Source organism: Planococcus citri, chromosome 1 (genome assembly GCF_950023065.1).
Source record: "Planococcus citri chromosome 1, ihPlaCitr1.1, whole genome shotgun sequence".
Taxonomy (NCBI): Eukaryota; Metazoa; Arthropoda; class Insecta; order Hemiptera; family Pseudococcidae; genus Planococcus; species Planococcus citri.
This window is the reverse complement of record NC_088677.1, coordinates 16,280,584-16,303,194: the sequence shown is the minus strand read 5'-3', so window position 1 is coordinate 16,303,194 and position 22,611 is coordinate 16,280,584. Positions and strand designations below refer to the sequence as shown.

Sequence of the window (22,611 nt, the reverse complement as noted above, 5' to 3'; positions counted from 1 at the left end):
TGTTGAATTATTATTGAATAGTCACAATATAGTCAATCCCCTGGCCATATCCTATTTGGTGGATTTATCACGTGTTTTTTGAGTTGCCTATCGTAGGATTTCGTAGGAAAATTTATCAAAAGACAGCCTACTCCGTCTTCTCTTTCAACTTCAATATTTACCGTTACCCTTACCTCTCAACCCCTCAATCTTCATGTCAGTTATCGCTTTTCGTTTCGCTTATCACAAAAACAATCAAGTGCACGTTTGGTCGTTTGAGGTTTGATACTGTTGCAGTAAAAGTTGTAGTAATTTATACTTTGAAAAAGTTTTACTGTGTTCAGAGATGAAGTACCATCGCTGATCGCCTTCTACATTATTTTTTCTCTCGTGTTTCAGAACTTTCGTACGGTGAATGTTGAAAAACTCATGCTGTAGACTATACGAAACTACATCCCGTTTCCATCTCAAGTATGTACATAGTGATATCAAATAATTATGCTAATTTTACCAATTTTTCCAATCAAAAGCACAACGTAATATTCTCATTGAAACCTAGGAATAAGGAATTTGCACGATGTGGCGTCAATTTGACATACGAATTGGCAATTTCCTTCTGACCTGTCCGTTTTGTGAACAAGAATTCAACTCGTTAGCAGATAGCTTCGAACATGTGCTGGAGCATTTCACGTTGGATAAATTACATCAAGCGAAACTTATCAAATGGTTATCCTTGAAACTGAATAATCACGATAACGCGAATGCGAATGCGAATGTGAATCACGTTAATAAACCTCAAACACAGCTGTAAGTAACAATCTGTATAACTCAATTCCATCTTAGAACGAACTCACACAAACTGTTCATTTCAGACTAAGAACGCAAGAATTCATCGTGAATTTGCCAGTCATCGATAACTACACAAAATGCCAGTTTTGCGAGAAATTCGTCGTCAACAACATAATGAATCACGTATTCGACCATTTTGAAATTACCACCCGAAGAAGACTCATCGAGCTGTGGTTTAAACGATTCCTGCAATCGGACGCGTCTTATCATATCGTTCAATCTTGCTGCGAATACATAAACTCGATAAAAACCCAGCGAATAGATACGTCGAGTTTATTAGTACAGTTACCGTTGTTCGTAAATCCATCAACGAATACCTGCCGATATTGTGGAATGGTCGCCGGCGATCCAGCTTCACTATACGGTCATTATGTAGAATGGCACAGCGAGTTGCCAGTAAAGTATTACTATTGCGTTATTTGTAACTTCAAAACTCTAAGTAATGAAGATTTAGCCGACCATGCTCTGAAAGAACATTTAAAGTGTCCTTGCGGCCGGAAATTCCGTACTTTTGTTTGGTGTCTAAGACACGTCAAATCTTGTGAAATGGAACCGGATGGAGTATGTTGCCCTTTTTGTCAAGGTCAAACTTCGGACGAAATGATTCTTCGAAAGCATATTTCCAACGCTTGTAAGCCGTTCGCTGCAATTGCAAATGAAGGCGAACAATCTGATAATTTCGTCAACTTGGACGATATCAAAGAATTCATATCGGATGAGCAGTGTTTACAAATTGGATTGGAAATGCAGAATTTAGAATAATAAGTGTTCGTCGATTTGTACGATTATTTATTAATAGACTTATTTCGTTTGAAGTTGGTGTATATTCTGCATTCGATGTTTTCAGTATAAGTATAATGCAGGCTAAATTAAATCTTGAATCGGTATTTAAAATGCAGATTGTTATTCGTTTCTATACTAACTTATTACGTTACCTACTGCTGCTTTTTTTAGATGAAAGTTTTTTATTTTGTAAATTGGTTTGATAAATTAAAACACTCTTTATTGAAATTGTGTGTGCTTTTTTTTACGTGAAATACGTATGTCTAATGAAATAAGTGTGCTAATTTTTCAACTTCGAATGATCGTGATCGTAATGGTGGACTTAGTGAACAGTCCCAATTTCAAAATTAGTCAGTCGATTCGAGTTTTGAATGAGTTAGAAGAAGGAATTTATTGTAAGATTTCCAGTTTCCTTTAATTTCTACGCCAGAAATGATTGCATAATTCAGTTATTGCTTCTTGCTTTTGCTCGAGTCAGAAAACTACAATTTAATTTTTATCATTTACCGCCCAAGTAAAACAAAATCTAATTTCATTTTTTCCAGGAAAAACTTCACCTCAAAACGTATTATTTTCCAATAAAAATCACGACTTTGTCATTCAATATAAAATATGAATCATACGCTGAAATTGACGTATCGCTAGTGAATTCCTTACGATCGGCTTTAATGAAGATGGCTGAGGAACTAGAGACAAGAACTTGATTTTTTTCAAAAGTTCGCATTTTGAAATTCGATTTACTCCAATTTCTAGGACATATTTTTAAATAAATCGATGATATTTCTAAAGGAAAAACTTCAAGCTTCAAAATGAATTACATTTTATAATTATTCGTCGGATATTTATAGATGAAATGTTCAACTGAAATTGGTCAATTTTCACAAGCAAGAATAAGCTATGGGGGCTTCATTAATCATTTTCAAAAAGTAGGTACAGGCTTTTGCGAATAAAATTCATTGAAATAGTAGAGACTCCCTGTGATTTGTAATAGCAGCTAATAAAGTTGTTCCTTTGTAATGATTCTTCCACAACATTTTTAATAATTGGTAACTAATAAGTAAAAACTTTTGATTTTTCACCACAAAATGTTAACAGTTTTTTTCCTGAAAAATTAAGGAACGGTCGGGGGTTGCACTGGTCAACCCCTGCAAATGTGCGCTATGCAATTTGAATAGGGGATGAAATGAAACTAAGTCCATTATTTACTTGAGGGACGAGGGAGGACCCTGGAACTTTCAAAGTCACCAGCTGTGCGGCAAGTGACGTCATTGTGACGTTTCATTGTTATTTCACCTGAGTGAAGCTAAAGGTCGATGAGCTAATAGTGCCATATCACCGGTATGTAGTGATTTCCGCATGGTTTGAGAAATTACAGCATAAGATACACGATATGATTGTGCAGAAATAAAAACAAATAAAAAAACCAAACGCCAGCAACTATCTGCAAGAAATAAAGTATATTTTCATACAGTTAATAATGATGGCTCACAAATAAATAATACGTTTAAAATCTAAAATGTTAATAGTAACAACCATAATAATATTAGTCCTAATTAATTCAAAATGAAAAGATCTTCAGAACCGCCTCTTTACACACAAGAAACCTTATGTGCTGAAAAAACCCTCAAAAACAGCCGCATAGTTACACGCAGTTTTGAAGATTCGCAGCACAGCTTGACCATTTAAACTATCGAACGATATAATAAAGGTAGATAGATAAAGTATTCTACCAGCTACACGTAGAAAAGAAAAAAAAAAAGAAGCTTAAAACGTAGGTAGAAAAAGAAAACAGGAAGGATGATACGAGAAGGAGGAAGGGGGAGGAGAAGGAGAATGAGATAAACGATGTCTTTTTTTCGAGGAATACCGCGACTCACGCAGATAGACAGGGGAAAGTAATTGCTAGGTTGATATGAAAGTGCAGTTTTCGTTCAACGTGTAGAATTCCGAGAATAGTGACGGATGAAGGTGACTTTTTTTATTCCAAGAATCCTCGGCCAGCGGGAAATCGTTCAGGTGGATGGGTTGCGATAAATCATCGTAGCTGATATCTTCGTCGAATGGCGGTTGAAATGCATCTTTCAACGATAACCTGAGAAATTACAAGATTAATAATTAGAGATACCTACGTGTACAAGCAGATAGAAATAAGTATTGAAAATGAGAATTTTTCTCCTCGATGAGGTCAGAAATTATATACATTGAACTAGTGAGAAATGAAAATTCATTTCAGGAAATCTGCGAATAATACATAGTTAACTCATAAAACCAGCCAATTAGTTCAATGATCAAAACTAACAGAAAAATTTCGCTTTTGATCTCGTAATTCTGGACTCATTTTGTTTCTGATCAAATCAATCAATACATAGTAAACTCAACATATAACCAGCCAATTACTGAATGCCAATTAGTTCAACGATCAAAACTAACAGAAAAATTTTACTTTTGATCTCGTAATTCTAGACTCATTTTGTTTCTGATCAAATCAATACATAGTAAACTCAACATAGAACCAGCCAATTACTAAATGCCAATTAGTTCAACAATCAAAACTAATAGAAAAATTTCACTTTTGATCTCATAATTCTAGACTCATTTTGTTTCTGATCAAACCAATACTTGATCTCGTAATTCTAGACTCATTTGTTTCTGATCAAATCAATACATAGTAAACTCATAAAACCAGCCAATAAGTTCAACGATCAAACTAACAGAAAAATTTTACTTTTGATCTCGTAATTCTAGACTCATTTTGTTTCTGATCAAATCAATACATACATAGTAAACTCTTCGAATAATTCGTTCAAACTCTCTAAAAACTCGAACAATAACAACTTCTACCAACGAAGATTTCAATTTCATCTCGTCACTTATCACTTATCAGTTCAAACTTCGGACCACTTCTGAGGCAGAAGTAAACTCACTCACATTGTAGATTCGTTCAAAATCGTGTATATCTTCGGAACAGGAAACCCGTTGAAGAGGGACGCCGCGGCGAACGTGTACGCTCCCATATCCTCGAACATGATCCAGTCACCGGTATTTAGAACAGGGAATTTTATATTTTCCGCGATTAAATCGAGTCCGTCGCAAGTCGGGCCCCAGATGGAACACGGTAATATTTCGCAACTACGGATTTCCTGCGCATAGAAAATAAAAAAATAATCGTTACTTATCATATCAATAGGTACTAATACTCTCATACTCGAGCACCTCTCGAGTCTAGACTGTTCATCCAACTCTTACCGATAACGGTATCGGTGTAACCACCGCATGATCGTAAAGTAACGAATTGAACGATCCGTAAATGCCATCGTTGATGTAATACATGTTACTAGTAACAGCTCCGGTTTTCGGATCCTTTACTTCGCGTTTCGAATGTACGAATGTAGCCAACGTAAAAGCAGAAGCTACGAAGTAACGTCCCGGTTCGGCTACGATATTCACACCGTATTCTATCGGGAAGTATTCCTCCAAAGCTTCGTTGATAACTTCGGCAATCTGTAAAACACATCGAACGATAAAATCAGTCACCAATTCCAATTCCTTATTTCAAAGGAGTAATTATGTACTACAAAGAACGGTACGTGAAAGGTTCGGTTAAGACGATCTGAGATTTATTTTACTCGTTCGAAAAAAAAGAGAGAAAAATTCCAATTACGAATAGGCCTTGAAGATGACCATGAATTGAAGTCGTCGCCATTGGCCTAGTTATCGATTCATACGGTCTTCGACGAGACCTATTGTTTGATTTTTTATTTTCAAACGGGGTAAGTTTTTCAAAAAGGTGTGCTTTTGTTGAAATGAAATCTAGATAAAAAAAGAAGTAAAAACTTGTGTTTTTGACAATGATAAGATGTTGTTTAGGCGACTTCCTAAAACTCCACAATTATTTTAGCAACTACCTACGTGATTTGTTTATTTGTCATTTGTTCGGTTTTTTGCGATAAAAAAATATTTTTCATTTCTACTTCATTTAATTCTTTCAAAATTTTGTGTAACGATGTGAAATACTGTTCACGGTACAAAACGTTAAAAAATTCATTCAATTTCACGATCAATCAAATCTAGACAAAAGAAGAAGTGAAAACTTTGTTTTCGATAATGATAAGATGGAAATACTAAAATACATTGTTATTCCTTCTCTCCCTCCTCTAGCATGACTTCATCCATCTCGATCTAACACCTGGATGTGGTCATCGACCATTTCTAAATATAACTTTTACAGCTTATTTGATCATTTATCTTTGTACGAATACTTTCCCATAAAATAAAACGTTCAGCGATAATTTACAATCTGACCTTAACGTCATTGAAGATCTAACATCGACAAAGTTGCGCTTCTGTTATATCAGCTACTGACTTTTGTCAATGAACCAAACCCAAAGAACGAACGCTTATCTCTCGTTACCAATTATCGCATTATTATATAACGAGAAATCTATTGGTAAAGGGCGGAGAAGAGAGTAAGACCTACACTAACCGTATCTATTGAAGTATGCTTATTTCCAGGAAATCCTCCTCCGATATCCAGTATTTGCATATTGAATCCTAGATCTTGACCGAGATTGAACAGAGTCCGAGCTGCAGCAATGGCCCGCCGATAAGCAGCCGGGTCTCCGCACCCGGATCCTACGTGGAAGCTGATACCGATGATGTCCAAGTTAAGATTACGAGCCACATGAAGCAAGCCGGGAGCTTCGGTTACGATATTGCAGCCGTATTTGATACCTAAAGGGCATTGTACGATGGCAGCGTCGCTACGGATACGTAAAATCAACCTGTAAAAATAAAAAAAAAAACCATAAGCACATACGTCAGTGAATTTTTAGCACGGTTTTATCGTTAATGATAACTAGTAGATAGGTTAGATGGGTGGGTAAGTAGGTACCTAGATTCTTTCGCAATTAAAAAAAACACTCTCGAACCAAGTGATATCGTTTTGTGACGTGGTATGAGTAATAAAATCGTATGTACTTAGTCGTGAAAGTTTAATCAAGAAGATTTATAATGTCTTCATTCAACAAGTATTATCGCCGTATTTTTTTTCCGCTAACACGTGGAATAAAATGTGAGGGTAAATCGACTTTATCAAAGGATGGCGAAAGTTGAAAATATTCGTATACGAAGTCGGCGGATTTTAAAAGAAATCTTCAGTTTCCAAGCATTAAAAACTCGTGTTTCCAGACTAAGTAATTGAATTTTAAGAAAATCCTTTTTTTTTTAGATGAAATTTTAAAAACTCAAAATTGGACTTTCGATGTCAGAGTTCAACTTTTTATCGCACCCACTTCTGAAAACTGAAAGCTAAAATTATCAGCTGTAAAGTGTTATCACAATACAACATTTTTTTCAACTTGGCATATCTCCGCTCAAATTTTACGAGGTTGTGATCATGTTTTAGCTAGGTAAGTTGGGCTAAATTTGACTAATTTTTCAATTTTTTACAAATATTCCTTCAATATAGGAAATTATTTTTGATCAGTTTTTCGAAATGTTCAACAAATTTTTTTTTTTCAAATCAGGAATTTTTAAATACATTTTGATCAACATTCACGATGTTTCATCAACTTTTAGCAATTTTGAAATAACGTTTAATCAAAGTTTTCAGCAATTTTCCAACATCTTTTTTTTCAAATTAATCAAAATTTCATCATTTTTTCGAAATTTTTACTGATTTTCAAAATATTTTTTTTTTTTGATTTATGCGCAAAGTCTTTCCATTTTGATAATATTGGATCAGTTTTTTTGTGATTTCCAACAACTGTTCTGATATTTTAGGCACTTTAAGATGATTCCAAATTTTTTCATGACATTTGAATAAATTTTTGAAGTAAATTTCTCAATTTGTTTTCAATTTAACCGAAATTTCAGCAGTTTTTTCTGGCGATTTTCCATGATTTTTTTACGTTTTTTTTGTTCAATTTGTACAAAATTTTATCGAATTTTAATCACGTTTAATCAGATTTTCCTGATTTTTTGGAATTTTTCCATATTTTTCTAGATCTTTATACTTGGTTATTTTCACATGTTTTCATAATAATATACAGGATGACACAAAAGTAGTGCTCGGTGGCTTTTATTTTCAAGTAGAAAGGGCTATCAAGCGAGATGAATGAAGCGGCGTTGAGTAGGGAAATTAAGGGCTTTCAAAAACGACCTAGAAAATTTCAGGCCCATGCACAGGGTGTTCACAAATTAAAAAACCGGTTTGGTCAAAAAATTCAAACTGGTTTTTATTGGCGCAATGTATTCTACACACTAAGGCGACAAAAACGTGATATAAATTTTTTGAAACCGGTTCATTAATTTGCAACCAGTTCACAAAAAATACCCAAAAATTGTAGATAGAGAAAAAAGCTTGGAACAAAAGTTGTAGAGCGTGAAAAATTACACAATTCGGTCTAAGTACATTTTGAAACCGGTTCATTGGTTCACATTTAGCAACCAGTTTTTGGCAATCACCTGAAAATTGAAGATTGAGAAAAAAGCTTGAAACAAAAGTTTTTTCTTCATCTCCAATTTCTAGTTGATTGTCAAAAACTAGTTGCTAAATGCGAACCAATCAATGAACCGGTTTCAAAATGTAACTACACAGAATTGTGTAATTTTTATTTATTCATACGCCCTACAACTTTTGTTTCAAGCTTTTTTCTCGATTTCCAATTTTTATGTAATTTTTGATAACTGGTTGCAAATTAATGAACCGGTTTCAAAATCTGATCAGCGAAAATGGTTCAATTTTTCGCACTGTACAACTTATGTTTCAAACTTTTTTCTTCATCTCCAATTTTTAGTTGATTGTCAAAAACTGATTGCTAAATGCGAACCAATGAACCGGTTTCAAAATGCAATTACATACACAGAATTGTGATTTTTCACGCCCTACAACTCTTGTTTCATGCTTTTTTTTCTCGATCTTCAACTTTTAGGTAATTTTTGATAACTGGTTGCAAATTAATGAACCGATTTCAAAATCTGATCAGCGAAAATGGTTAAATTTTTCACGCTCTACAATTTTTGTTTCAAGCTTCTTTTTCTATCTCCAATTTTTAGGTGATTGTCAAAAACTGGTTTCTAAATGCAAACCAATGAACCGGTTTCAAAATGTGATTAGACCGAATTCTGTAATTTTTCACGCTCTACAACTTTTGTTCCAAGCTTTTTGCTCTATCTACAATTTTTGGGTATTTTTTGTCAACTGGTTGCAAATTAATGAACCGGTTTCAAAAAAAATTCATACCACGTTTTTGTTGCTTTAGTGTGTAGAATACATTGCGCCAACAAAAACCAATATAAATTTTTTTGACCAAACCGGTTTTAAGCGTTTTTCTCAATATCCAATTTTTAGGTAATTTTTGATAACTGGTTGCAAATTAATGAACTGGTTTCAAAATCCGATCCGCGAAAATGGTTCAATTTTTCACGCTTTACAACTTTTATTTCAAGCTTCTTTCTCTATCTCCAATTTTTAGGTGATCGTCAAGAACTGGTTTCCATTGCCAAATGCGAACCAATGAACCGGTTTCAAAATGTGATTAGGCAGAATTGTGTAATTTTTCACCCCAAGCTTTTTTCTCTGTCTACAATTTTTGGGTATTTTTTGTCAACTGGTTGCAAATTAAGGAACCGGTTTCAAAAAATTCATATCACGTTTTTGTCGCCTTAGTGCGTAGAATACATTGCGCCAATAAAAACCAGTTCAAGGTCGCTTTTGAAAGCCCTTATTTTCCCTACTCAACGCGGCTTCATTCATTTCGCTAGTTCTTTCCACTTGGAAATAAAAGCCACCGAGCACTACTTTTGTGTCATACTGTATATCATCAAGTTTTTAAGTAATTTTCAATTCAATCAAAATTTCATTAATTTTGTTGTAGATTTCAAGTGATTTTTATGATTAGACAGTTATTTTGTTCCATTTTCATGATATTATATCAGTTTTTCGTAATTTTTAACAATTTTCTTGTAGTTTTATTTTTTACTTCATTTTTTTGAAATATTTCACTCCATTTTCAAGATGTTTCACCGACTTTTAGTCACATTCAAATGTTTTCAAGGCACTAGAACAAATTTTTAAGAATTTTTTCGAAACTTTTCTTCAGTATAAGTAGGTAAGTGAAATTTTATTTCATTAATGGATACAACATTTTGTCGGCTTTTCGTAACTTTCGAAAATATTTTCGACATTTCAAATATTTTTTGAAAGGTTTGGTTCAACTTTCACGCTGTTTCATTCAAGTTTAGTCATTTCTAAATAATTTCATGGCATTTCAAACTTTTCAAGCACTTTTTGGACCTTTTTCAAAATTAAAAGAAATTGTATCACCTTTTTTTGGCAATTTTTAGTATTTCCGCGACGATTTTACACGTTTTTATGGCACTATGTTTGATTTATTTTCGTTTTGATACCACTCGATCAATTGTTGGCAACTTTCGATGCTTTTTATGTTATTTTTAAGATACTTTAGACAAATTTTGAAATACCGTATCGACTTTTACAGTAGCTTCCAATTGTTTTTATGTAGTTTCAATCAGTTATGACATGACAAATTATTGCTCAATTTCAACTATTTTTATTAAAAATATCAAAAGTTTATCAAGTATTTACGATATTTTAAAATGTTTTGCGAAATTGACTCAAATTTTTTAGCACTCATTTGTAACGTTTTTTCCCATTTAAACGAAATTTTATGATTTTTTGATGATTTCCAGTGATTTCGATGTCAATTTTTCAGTTTACGATATATTTTAGAAAAATTGTACACAGAAGGGGAGGACGGGGGTAAAAAATTTAGAACCATTGAAAAACGTTAAAATATCTAATAGATTTTCGAAAGCACCAGGTAATTCTAATTTTGATTCTGAAAACTCTTCTGTCCCAAAATCAAACCCCCCCCCCCCCCCCAAAAAAAGAAGAGTCTGTGAGTCAGAATCTTGAAAAACGTAATATGAGTGCCAAAATCTAGCCCTTTCGAACAGTTTTGTTTTTAATTTGTGGTCAAACGAGATTCGGAATTGGAATTCTTGTTTTTTTTGTCAAACATTATTTTTTCTGAAATTTTGGAATTTTCACAAAATTAGAAAAAAAATTCAAACTCAATTTCATTTGAACTTCCCATCAAAACATTATTATCATTGATTACTTTTGCACTTTTACATAAATTCCTACCATTTCGTGACATTCAATTTCAATTTTTTTGACGAAAATTTTTTTCACAATTTTTCAAAAATTATTTTCAGTTTTTAAAAATAATCGAGAAAAATGTTTACGATAAAATAGTGATTTCAAAAAAATTTGAAATACTAAACATAGGCAAAAATGACATAATTTTCATAAATTTTCATTCAAAATATTTTTCGTTCATCAACTTCAAACTTTAATTTTAAAACCAAAATACGAAAATCGATTTTTAGAAATAATAAAACTGCGACCTAAACCCGAAGAAAATCGCAGCACTAAACAAAACATCACAATCGATCGAAATAAATCACGAGAAGTAGCACCGAAGGAAGGAGGCGTGAATCGGGAGGAAAAAACATCAAAACACAGCATAGATAGACTAAACTCTTACTTGGCAGACGGATGCAACGATTTGATTTTATAAAGTTCGTTTTCGTTATCGAAGGTGATCATATCTACTCCTTGATCGGATGCATATCGAACGTGTGATGCTGGTTTGGCTGGATTGGCGAATATGATTCTCGACGGGTCGATTCCCAATGATATGATTTTTCTGATTTCCTCCTGAATAAAACAAAAAAAAAGCGATAAGATTATCAATAATTAAATAAATTCATTAACACAGCTGCAATATCATCATTAAATCGATGATGATGATCTGACTTACCTTCGAAGCACAATCGAAACCTACTCCCAACGAAGCCAGAATTTTCAATACGAGCAAGTGATCGTTGCATTTTACAGCTGTAAAATAAAAAAAAATTGAAAAATTAAAAAATTAAAAAATTAAAAATTGAGAATTAACTTTTTTTTAAAATTAAAAATTATTATTTTTTTAAAAAATTGAGAATTGACATTTTTATTTTTTTTAAAATTAAAAATTATGAGAATATTTTTAAAAAATGCTCACCGTAATGTGGAATAACCCGAGGTAACTTTAGTTTCCAATTTTCGTACTTCTGAATCAAATCGTTTACGTCGAACACGTAAAATGCATCTTCTTGGAACTAAAATAATCAAAAAACACAAAAAATCGATTTAAAAACAAAAAAACAAAACAACCGTAAAATAAACTAACAATTTTGGATATTTTTTTGGAAAAAAAAAAAAAAAAAAAAAAAAAAGGATTCAAACACACATTGTGGGCATTGTGGGATTTTTTGGAATATTCCTCGCTTCCAAAAAATAACGCAAATACTCACCCCAGATTCGGTGATATTACGCATAACTCTGACAACATCGGTATCATTATCGACAACCTGGATTTGATCTTTATCGCTGTTGAATTTCATACTTGAGAAGGGAATTTGAAAAGGGAAAAACGAAGAAGAAGAAATTGAAAAAGAGAAAAAATAAATAACCAAGAAAGGTAGTCAGAAATGAATAAAAGACAGAAAAAATGGAACAATTGAAGCACACAACAAAACAGGAATGTACTATTCGAACGATAGTTTACAAGTCAATGATGGTTTCAAGTGGTAAACTGAAACAGATCAAAATATCGAAACGTGTGAAAAAATATAGTCAATAAATACTTACATACATATTTATGTACAAAGAAGAAGACAATATAATAATGAAAAAAAAATCGCCATATCGACGTAAAATCCAAACTCGACCAATGGCTAAAAAGGATGCTAAACTTTGGAGTCGAAATAATCTAAAATCGTGTACCTACCTACATTTTACGTTAAAAAAAAAAAGAAGAAGAAAGATCGTCAAGAAGATATTCACCGTCTAATTATTTTTTACGCTTAAAAATAAACTTTGGAATTAAACTCAGGTTAAGGCATAGTCCCATAGTACAGTACACAACTCTTCGTTTACTATAAAGTAATTCTACCGAAAAAATATACAAATGTATGCTATAAAACGCACTCGAGTGTACATAAACTCAAAGTACCCTGTTTGGATCGAATATCTCTACGCAATTCGAAAAAGTATACACGGATTTTTGCGTATTCGGTCGAGCTCGAGGGGCAAGGCTAAAAAACTGAACTAATTAGCTAAATCATATTTATCTTACCATTAAATCGATAAACACGAGAGAGATTCTTCGAATTACGTGTATATCCGGTCTCCCAAAACACAGAGAGCTTATCGTTCAGATCTCGATCGAAACAACTATCGCCGAAGTCGTCGAATAGCGAAAATGAGCAAGCGAGCTACCGAAAGCCAAGCCAAGCCAAACACGACGATGGTGTTTTTTTTACCAATCGAAGATCATGCTCGACAACAATGGATCATTTTTAATCCTTTTATATCGTGTACTCGTACAAACTACATAGATAACGTTTCTACAACGACGTACATGTCATTTCGAGCATCTTTTCGAGAACCCCCACATCGAGTACTACGAGTAAGTAGGTATTTATTAACGAGATCGAATCAACAGGTGATTGCAAATGTCGCCAAATTAAAGGGTGAAATTCCACATACGTGATTGGAATAAAGAAAGATCTTTTTTTGTAAAATAAAAAACACCTCGACGAATGAATTCAAAGTGTATCGAAAAGGTCATACCTACTGCAAAGCCAAGAGAAAGCGAATAAGACCTCCCAGAATTTCAGTACATTTTCCCACTCGAATGACACGTTCGAAGCACAAACAATCACGACTACTATCAGGACAAAATTGGTTTCAAAAACGTTCGCATTCTGCGTGTCTGCTGTAATTCAAGCCCTTCTCACTCATCTGTACTTTTGTTGTAGAAAATACATATGTACTCAAATTGTCAATCATTTTTCAAGTTGAAAATTATATGTTTGATAACATTGCGAGGGAAAATTTTAGATAGTCGAAGGAGGTTCGAGAGTATTGTCGTATTGTCGTTCGCGAATGATTCATCAATATTTGATCGATTAATAATTCGCAAATTTAAACCCAACTGAATATCAAACGATTACTCATCCAACTCGGCTGATTCATTACAACTCCTCAGAGGAACTGGCAGTGGGGGGGGGGGTGAGGAGGGTGAAATGAAAAATGATTACGATTTTCAGACTTAGCGCGAAATTTTAACCTATTTTAATAGGTCGCTAATCAAATAATTTTTTCTACAGCGACTTGTGAGAGGGGAAAGGGGGAGGGGGTTGGGGTGATTATAGTGAACAAACTTTGACGCAAGACGCAGAAACAGACAGTAAAATATCAATAGACCATTCCACCAACACGCGTCGTTTCATTTTTTCGGAAGTGGAGGATGTTGAGTTTTCCCAGGGACTCAAATTGATAAATTACCGCAATTTCTAAATTCAGCGTGAAATTTTAGCTCATTTCAATAGGTCGCATGCCTATATTCAGATGAATTTTATAACAGTGATTTGCGATAGAAGGGGAGGGGGGTTGAGTTATGTATGTTTAATTAAGTGAGGTGAGGTTAGGTTAGGTTAGGTTTGGTACATTGAAAACCAGTTTCATTAATGAGTTAAGTTTGTTTAATTAGGTGAGGTTAGGTTAGGTTAGGTTAGGTTTGGGTATTCAAAAACCAGTGTGCATCAGAGCTGTATACCGATGAACATAACCTAACCTAACCTCACCTAATTAAACAAACTCAACTCATTAATCATCATCATCATCATATTTGTTTACTGGATCAGTAAACTGTGGTTTTGAATGTTTTTTAAATATCCAATCCAAACCTAACCTAACCTCACCCAATTAAATAAAGATAACTCATTAATGAAACTGTGGTTTTGAGTGTTTTTTAAATACTTACCTTTTTTTTTTTTTTTTGTTGGACTCATGAACTCAAACATAAAATAATCACTTCTCATATCTCCTTAACACCAACCACACACCGCACCGCGAACTACCTCACGCTCACTTCTCCATCAACCAAGCCAAGAGATCCCAAATTCCTGACCCCGCCAAAAACCTGTAAAAAGTGATCGGCTCAATGCTGGAGGATACTCACACAAGGGATCCTACAACCTGAGAAGGAGGATTTCAATATAATATTTATTTAATTTCATATGATCAGAAAATGAGTAGTTTCCTAGACAGTTTTGTGGTTGGAATTTGGAAAATATGTCTTTAACACATGTATCAAAACAAGCGCGGAAAGTACGTAGTTACTTTCCTCCCTAGGGAGAAAAGTAACTGTTTTCTGCACATGTTTACAAATTTGAAATTAACAATTTTGTAACATTTCAGCATTTTTATTTTCCTCTCATATGAAATTAAAATAATATGTAGTAAGTATACTATTATTGTATGTATTTGAGTCATAAGGTGTGCCACCACCAGAGCTGTGGGACTGAAACGATTTTGAGATTGGATTTCAGTTTTGGGTTTGAAATTTTTTAATTTCAGGATTGGATTCGTTTTGGGATTTGCTCTTCTAAATTTTTATTTCGCATTTCGGTTTTGGGATTTGGTTTGGGATTGAAAAATTGTTTTGGTTCCGGGTTGAATCAGTTTCAGTTTCGGGATTTTCATTTCAACCAATTTCAAGCCCAAATTGACTATTGTACCCTGCAAGGCTTTAAAAAAATGGGAGGTTTTGATGTGAAAAATCCAATGGTGTAATTAGTTCAACGTTTTAAATGCATATTTTGCTTAATTCGTTGAGTAATTTTCATTATAATCTGAATGATTGACAATAAATGAAATGACCATTTTTATCAAAAGGAAATCACAGAAAAAAAGCAAAATTTGAAATTTGAAATTCCAAAATTGTTTCGGTTTTGGCCTTCTGGATTGTTTCGGGTTCAAAATTATATCAGTTCTGGGATTTTTTCGGGTTTGAGATCAAGAAAAACAATGGTTTCAGTTTTGGGATTGGATTTGAATAGGGATTTAATCGGTTCCAGTTTCAGGATTGTTTCGGTCCCACAGGCCACAGCCCTGGCCACCACCTCGTGGTTTAATGCACACCGGAGTTTAATGTACACCAGGGCTGTATGCACGAGGTCTGGCAACTAAGTTCCGGGAAGCCATTCTGAGACGTAGAAGATGCAACACTGGAGTGTTCGCGAACACGTTGTCCAGTAGATTGGACCTTCCTTTAGTAATGTTCAAAGTTTCAATGCCGTAGGTTATTCCACTTTTTTTTTGTGCGTATTTTTCTAACGTAACTTTTGGTAGGACGTCGTGAAAAGGAGGGTTGCAAATTACTTCTTGGAGGAATGGTCACCTCCTCAAGACATCTTAGTGTCTCCTCACTATTTCTACACCCCAGATTTGATTCCTAGGGACCTCTACTTCATTCTCAGTTGGTTTTTACCTGAGAATCAACACCCATTGCATTTTGAAAAATTCACCTCTGAGGGACACAAAACAGGTTTCTAAATGGGAGCATTGAGTAAAAATACGATGCTTTGAGTTGAAGGAAGACCACAATAACGACTTATGTGGTCAATCTCCTTTGAACATTTTTTTTTACTCACCTCAGAGGACATTTCCTCACAGCCACTTGGCAACAAGAATCTCATGGTCTACTTTTTGTGAGGTTTTGATCACCTGATCTTCCTCAAACATTTCCTTAATTTTTTTAAACATCACATTTGACCTTTCAATACATTTACCTCTCTCCCAACTCAAAATCTGATCTCCCTGACTCAAGCATCCTCCTCAAGTCACCCCTTAAAGTTTTGCGACGTGACCTTAAAAGTTGTTCACTTTAAACAGCTATAGATCCCGCAAAATTCACCCGATCGACTTGAAACTTATAACAGTATTAAAGGAAGGTCTAATTTACACAACAATGTGTTTGCGACTTTGCGAGCACACCAGTGTGGTATCTCTACCTCTCAGAAGCACTTCCTGGAACTTAGTTGCCAGACCTCGTATACTAATATAAATACCCAAATGCCAATCCCGGAAAATTTTGAAAAAATTTACAAATACCGTTTTACCAATAACAATTAGCAGACAGACCAAGTACCAATTTAGAAAATACCAATAAAGTTTTTGAAATGGTATCAATACCAAAATAATTTTTGTTGAAAAAATTGTAAGTGATGATAATGATGATCCTTGAACTCCCACATCAAGGTGTTTAATTAGAAAAGTGTCATTTCCAAAAAAATTTGAAAAATTTTGGTAATTTTGCCCTAAAAACACACTTTGTAGTATGGTGTTATATTGGTACAATACCAATTCCAATATACCAAACCAATACCAGATACCGAAAAAAATCCACAAAATAATAAAATACCAATACCGAAATACCAAAATTCTACATAGAGAATACTGAAATACCAATACCATTTTGGGAACTGTATTCTAAATACAAATACCGTTTAGGTTTGGTTTATTTCAATACACACACACATTTTCTGGAGCAGTGAGGGGGAAGTGTTCAAAGAGTGGAGCATACAGATTTTCAGTTTTTGTTTTTTTCAAAACCGAGCAAGATTAAGTTAATTCCATTCTTCAAAAACAAAAAACAAAAAAAACAGTTTTGCCTCTTCCTTTCAAAAAGAGTGAAGACTCTCCTTTAAAAAACAGTCAAAATTTTCCTCCAAAAAAAGTCAACAAAACTCATTTTCGTTTTTTTTTCAGGGAATTTTAACGACGCTTGAAACAATTTTTGCAACATCTTGCAAAATTTTCTTGAAATTTCAGTCTTTAATGAATAATGACGGTTTTTAGTGATTTTAATGAAGTCTTTTGAGTGTTTCTACGTCATTTAAACACGTTTTTATCTCTTTTCATGATATTATGTCAGATTTCATTGAATTTCCTTCATTATGTATGGCGATTTATAATGTTCTTAAAACTTTTCCTACGGTTCAGAAGAAGTTTCATCGATGTTTCATCGTTTTCTCTAACATTTTTCAGGGAATTTTTGCACTTTCTGGCAATTTATATGATTTAAATGCTTTTTCGAGGGTAATTTTTTTTTGCACTTTTCCATGAATTTTTGTTAAATTTTACCAACATTTCATCACTGTTTGGCAATTTTTGGACAAAATTCAATAATATTCCCATGAATCTTTCAGGAAAGCTCCTTTACAAAAAACCAATGAAGTTTTCTGTTTTAGTTTAAAAGTTTCTTTGATAGAAGTCTTGGTTTCGGTGTCCAAAATCAATCTGGTTTTTGGGTTCAGGATTTTTGGTTTGTCATCCCAAATTTTTGTCATTTTATTGGCTGTTTTTTGGTCTGAGATAGCTGTATTCCCCTAATATGTATTTTTGACCAGCGTTGTTATTGAATTTTACCAACTTTTCATCACTGTTTCAGTTTGACAATTTCTGAACAAAATTCGATAATATTCCCCACAAACTTTCAGGAAAACCCCATTACAAAAAACCAATATCGTTTTCTGTTTTAGTTTAAAGGTTTCTTTGATAGAAGTCTTTGTTTCGGTGTCCAAAATCAATCGGGTTTTTAGGTTCAGGATTTTTGGTTTGTCATCCCAAATTTTTGTCATTTTATTGGCTGTTTTTTGGTCTGAGATAGCTGTATTCTCCTAATATGTATTTTTGACCAGCGTTGTTAGCTTTTTAAATTTAATTTCAAATTATGTAACAACTATTTTCAAAAATGGGACTGAAGGTGAGAGTAGAGCAAGAGTGAGAGCGTTGATTTGGTGAAAGGAAAACCAAGAAAAGTGCTCCCGAGCGTAATCTTTTCGAATTTTTTAGAAATGAAGGAGTTTAAGAGTTTTGAAAACGAGCGTTCAAACTCTCATCAAGAAGAGTTCAGTTCTGAAAGAGTTACCTATCATTTTATTGAAGAGTTTGTCCAACTATGGTCTTAAAGAAATACTCGTATCGTACTTTTAAAAAACAAACCAATGTGAAAGATTGGAAGCAAAGTAGGAATAAGAGAGGAGTGGGAGCGAGGCCCGTAACGTTCCATCCAGAGTAGATCAAACTTTTTTGGAACAATGAATCAATTTTTCAGTCGATTCAACTCCTTTCCAACTCGTCAACTCTTTGGAAACTTTAAAAAAAAAGAAGTCCAGTGTTGTGCGTAACGATATTTTTTTTCGTTCCGTTATTTCGTTACGTTACAAAATTAGCATTTTTTTCGTTACGTTTTTTCGTTACAGTACTTGTAACGAAAAAAATGCTGTAACGGTATTTTTCGTTACACCGGTACTTGAACTTTTTCGTTACGTTATTTTCGTTATTTCCGTTACGATTTTTTCGTTACAGAAACGTTTTTTTCAACGTAGAATTGATGATATTTTCAAAGAAAAATGCATTTGTAACGAAAAATTGTAACAGAAATGGCTAAAATAACGGAACCAAAAGGTTTAAATACCAGTGTAACAAAAAAAATACCGTTACATTTTTTCGTTACAGATATAATCATGATACAATTACGTTTATTAAAAAGGGAATTTTTGAAAAAGTCAAGCTTGGAAGGTAAAAAATCTCATTTTTTGACTCAACTTGAAAATATTGTAACTAAAAAAATAACAAAAAAGGTAACAGAATTTTTTCGTTTTTCATTACGTTACATCAAGAAAAATATCGTTACATTACGTTTCAGTTACACAACATCACATGATCAAAATAACGTTTTCGTTACAGTTCCGTTACCTGTAACGAAAAAAATTTCGTTATTTTCGTTTTTCGTTACAGTTACTGTTACGGGACGCCAACACTGAAAAGAACCGTACTTTGAATCAATGGTTCTTTTTGAAGAGTTCGGTTCTTTGGCGGATTCTTGCGGTTTTTTCAACTCATTTTTGAAGAGTGTAAACAAAACAAAGAGTTGACTCATGAGTAAGAGCGAACAAAAGACCTGCCCAACTTCGACAGGTTCTATTCAAAGTGTTAATTCCGTAAGGAAATAGGTACATACTATTGTTGAAAGAGTAACATTAATCAAAACCTTTGACAGATCTGAACAATACAACAGGAGCACTTGTTCTTTTCGCAAAAATCGACACCGAGACGGGAACAGAATTCCATTCATGGTAGGTATTTTACTTACATATTTAAAAGAAGTGATAATTTGTATAACAGAGTTGTGTGGACTTTACCCTCACCGAAGTTATTTTTCATCGCTCTCTCATCAACGTGAGCGAAAAATGAATAAAAAGTTATCAATAATGGCAATTTTCAACGAACAACAAATTTTTTCGATCATATTTTTGTAAATACTCCTCTTTTACTGAAGTAAAAAGTTAGTTTGAACCAAAATGGTTCACTTTTGATACCGTTTGGTTGGAGTAATTCAAAAAAAAGTCACAAACACATTTTCTATCAATCAATTCAATTCATTATCTAGAAGTTGAGGCTAACATTTTGCTAAGCCTTTTTCATTTCGAAATAAATCAAAAATACTCATCAGAGTAAGAACAAATTTTTACCTATCAAAACGTTCTTCATGAATGGTGAATTCATCATTCACCGCGTTTTGTTTTCTTTAATTTCCATTTTAGGTATTATGGAATATTCTTGAACTCATTCCTCCTGTTTTCCGCATCATTAATACTTTCGACCGAATCGTCGACGTGGTAATTTTTCAAAATTCGAAACGAAAAACACGCCATTACCAGGTACGAATAATTAAATTCGACCCACCACCAATGCAATCGCAGTTTTTGAAACGCTAAATGACTAAATATGGAAATACGTACACGATAAAACTCAATAAAATGATAACCTTTAGCAGTCGTCGTTCGAATGAAAAAAATGAGATAAGCGATTCTATGAAAAAAAATACAATTTTTATAAAATGGCCAATAGAACGTGGGGGAAGTCTGCTGATGATCATCGTGAGAGGGGAAACTTCAAATATCAAACCTAACTCAAGAGGTCACATCTGGTGCAATTTTAAATATAATTTTTTTTTCTTGTTACGAGCAAGAGGATGACGTCATCGACTCGATGAGTAGTAGATAGGTAAAGTAGGTATATGACTAGTAACAATGATGCTTTCTTTATTCGTTTCCACAAAATTCTAACAATGGCGAAGGTAGGTAGTACCAGGTGATTCGAGTACCCAGTTGAGGTTATGAAAACTGATGGCAATTAATAAAACATTTATCAATATTGGATCCGCAGGTCGTTCATCGTAGAAATGATCGATCGATGAATAATGAATTATAATTTTAGTTTTCAAAGTACCTAATCAGACATCTAAAATAAGTACCTAGGTGATACCGTACAATAGGTAGGTAAGTTTCAAAAAATTACTTACGAGGCAGTCTGCGTTCAGTTTTAATCGTAATTAAAGTGATATGAACTAAATAGGGCTAACGAAAAGACGCTGACTACAAATCAGCGTTCTGTCAGCGAATCCAAGGAGGATCGACGTTAAGAGCCAAACGCCAATCAGCTAGTAATGAGCCCTCTGCGGCGATTATTACCCAGTGACCAGAGCTCTGAAAACAGAAAAACATCATAAATTAATCAACCATTATGTACATAGACAATAGACATTTATCTACATCAGGAGAAAATTAACTCGGTACAAACACGTGTTTCGACGTTGGTGACAAATCAGTAGACGAATGCTAGGTACTTTCATACTTCGGTAAATATAATATATTTACAAATATTTAATTTAACACGTGATTATAGATTAAATTCAGCGTGTTTAATTCATCCTTAATACATGGCATAATATTTACGAATGTGCCAGTGTAATTAATTTCGAGTGCGAGTTAATCTTCGATAATTTATATTTTCCATTACACTCTAAAACAGAACTCAGGCACCTTGGCAAACGAAGCAATTCGTGATAAGGAAATTCGACGCATTATTGAAAATGTATCGATCCATTTGACGAATTTATAGGAAAAATATGACGAGGAAGTTCTAAAAAGTGAATAATTATCTAAAGAAGAGTATCCTCAGGAACTGTGAATCGGAAATGAGCAATGAATAACTACTGTTAAGTCATAATTCGTAATCGAATGCATTAGTGATAACGATTTGGCGAAAAACCACTAACGTAATAGGTAATTACGCCTAAGTTATCAATACACGAACTGATAAGAAAACAAGGTAATGATGATTACGAGCTCATAGTTTAAATCTTGGACAAAGTCGCATATTTGAATATTGCGATCTACAAGAGGAAACTTTTCAACAAATTTTTAATTCTAGGTATCGATTCGACTGTTCGAACTGCGAAATAATCCCATTGAAACAGGGGTTAGTCGGATCAAGACGAAATTTATTTTACGTGTCAATTCGAAAGATCAGAGATTGATTGCAGCGATATACAAGCTGTTTTAAATGGTATTAATTTACGCATTTGGATTTTGTTCGTTCTATCGTAAATCAAATCAATAAACAGGTACCAAAGACTAGAATGAAATCTGGCTGCGGATCAAAAACACATACAGCCATTTTGATGGAAACACGTACGTTCGAAGAAGATAATAAAAAAATTGATTGCGTTTCACGAATGTTCGGTTCAGTTGGAATAATTTTTTCGAGACATATGAGTAAATATTTGGCAACGGAAAACACGTAATGGAAAATACTACGTTCGTGTGGTTTTTTACGATGCTTATGGTGTATGTGATGGGATGGGGTAACTACGTTTTTGATAAAATTGTCGAAATATTTACCTTAACGGACGAAAGCCACCCTTTCGACCGACTTCTGATTATTGCCGTAATTGTGGAGGATTATTTTGAAACTTTTTAAAATTAATACTTAGCGCACAATGTTATCACTCGCGGAAATTTGCAGCACGGTAACTAAAGTTCAGCATTTTCTTCTACGAAGTATCATGAACGTCGCAATCTCATCGAGATTACCATTAACCCCCACCACTTTTCTAATCAATAAGTGGGCGTTTTGGTTGGCTAGGTCGGCTAATGGGGAAATTTCAGCTCGAATCAGATTTGCGTTGGCGTACTTTTCGAAAATTTTCACCAACGCAGTGTTGGTTTGCA

General features: G+C 33.8%; 2 protein-coding genes across 4 annotated transcripts; one reads left to right on the top strand and one right to left on the bottom strand.

The window, feature by feature from the left end:
• The first annotated feature begins 112 nt into the window (after positions 1-112).
• On the top strand, positions 113-1,840 carry LOC135848848 (uncharacterized). 2 transcript variants are annotated; one of them, XM_065368925.1, is made up of 4 exons: positions 113-259; positions 379-450; positions 539-786; positions 852-1,840. In XM_065368925.1, the coding sequence occupies exons 3-4, from the start codon at positions 557-559 to the stop codon at positions 1,588-1,590; spliced, it is 969 nt and encodes a 322-aa protein (XP_065224997.1). In that variant the 5' UTR covers positions 113-259; positions 379-450; positions 539-556; the 3' UTR covers positions 1,591-1,840. The 2 variants fall into 2 exon arrangements, with proteins under 2 accessions (XP_065224997.1, XP_065224989.1); XM_065368917.1 differs by having other exon boundaries at positions 140-450.
• Positions 1,841-3,049: 1,209 nt separating this feature from the next.
• On the bottom strand, positions 3,050-22,457 carry LOC135848698 (ornithine decarboxylase-like). Of its 2 annotated transcripts, none has more exons than XM_065368665.1 (10): positions 22,282-22,456; positions 20,901-21,084; positions 11,995-12,275; positions 11,703-11,799; positions 11,460-11,536; positions 11,184-11,356; positions 6,095-6,392; positions 4,858-5,112; positions 4,540-4,751; positions 3,050-3,703 (listed from the first exon to the last, which is right to left on the bottom strand). In XM_065368665.1, exons 3-10 carry the CDS (start codon positions 12,082-12,084, stop codon positions 3,514-3,516), a joined length of 1,392 nt encoding a protein of 463 aa, XP_065224737.1. In that variant the 5' UTR covers positions 12,085-12,275; positions 20,901-21,084; positions 22,282-22,456; the 3' UTR covers positions 3,050-3,513. The 2 variants fall into 2 exon arrangements, with proteins under 2 accessions (XP_065224737.1, XP_065224743.1); XM_065368671.1 differs by having other exon boundaries at positions 3,525-3,703; positions 4,536-4,751; positions 22,282-22,457.
• Between the last annotated feature and the right edge of the window lie 154 nt (positions 22,458-22,611).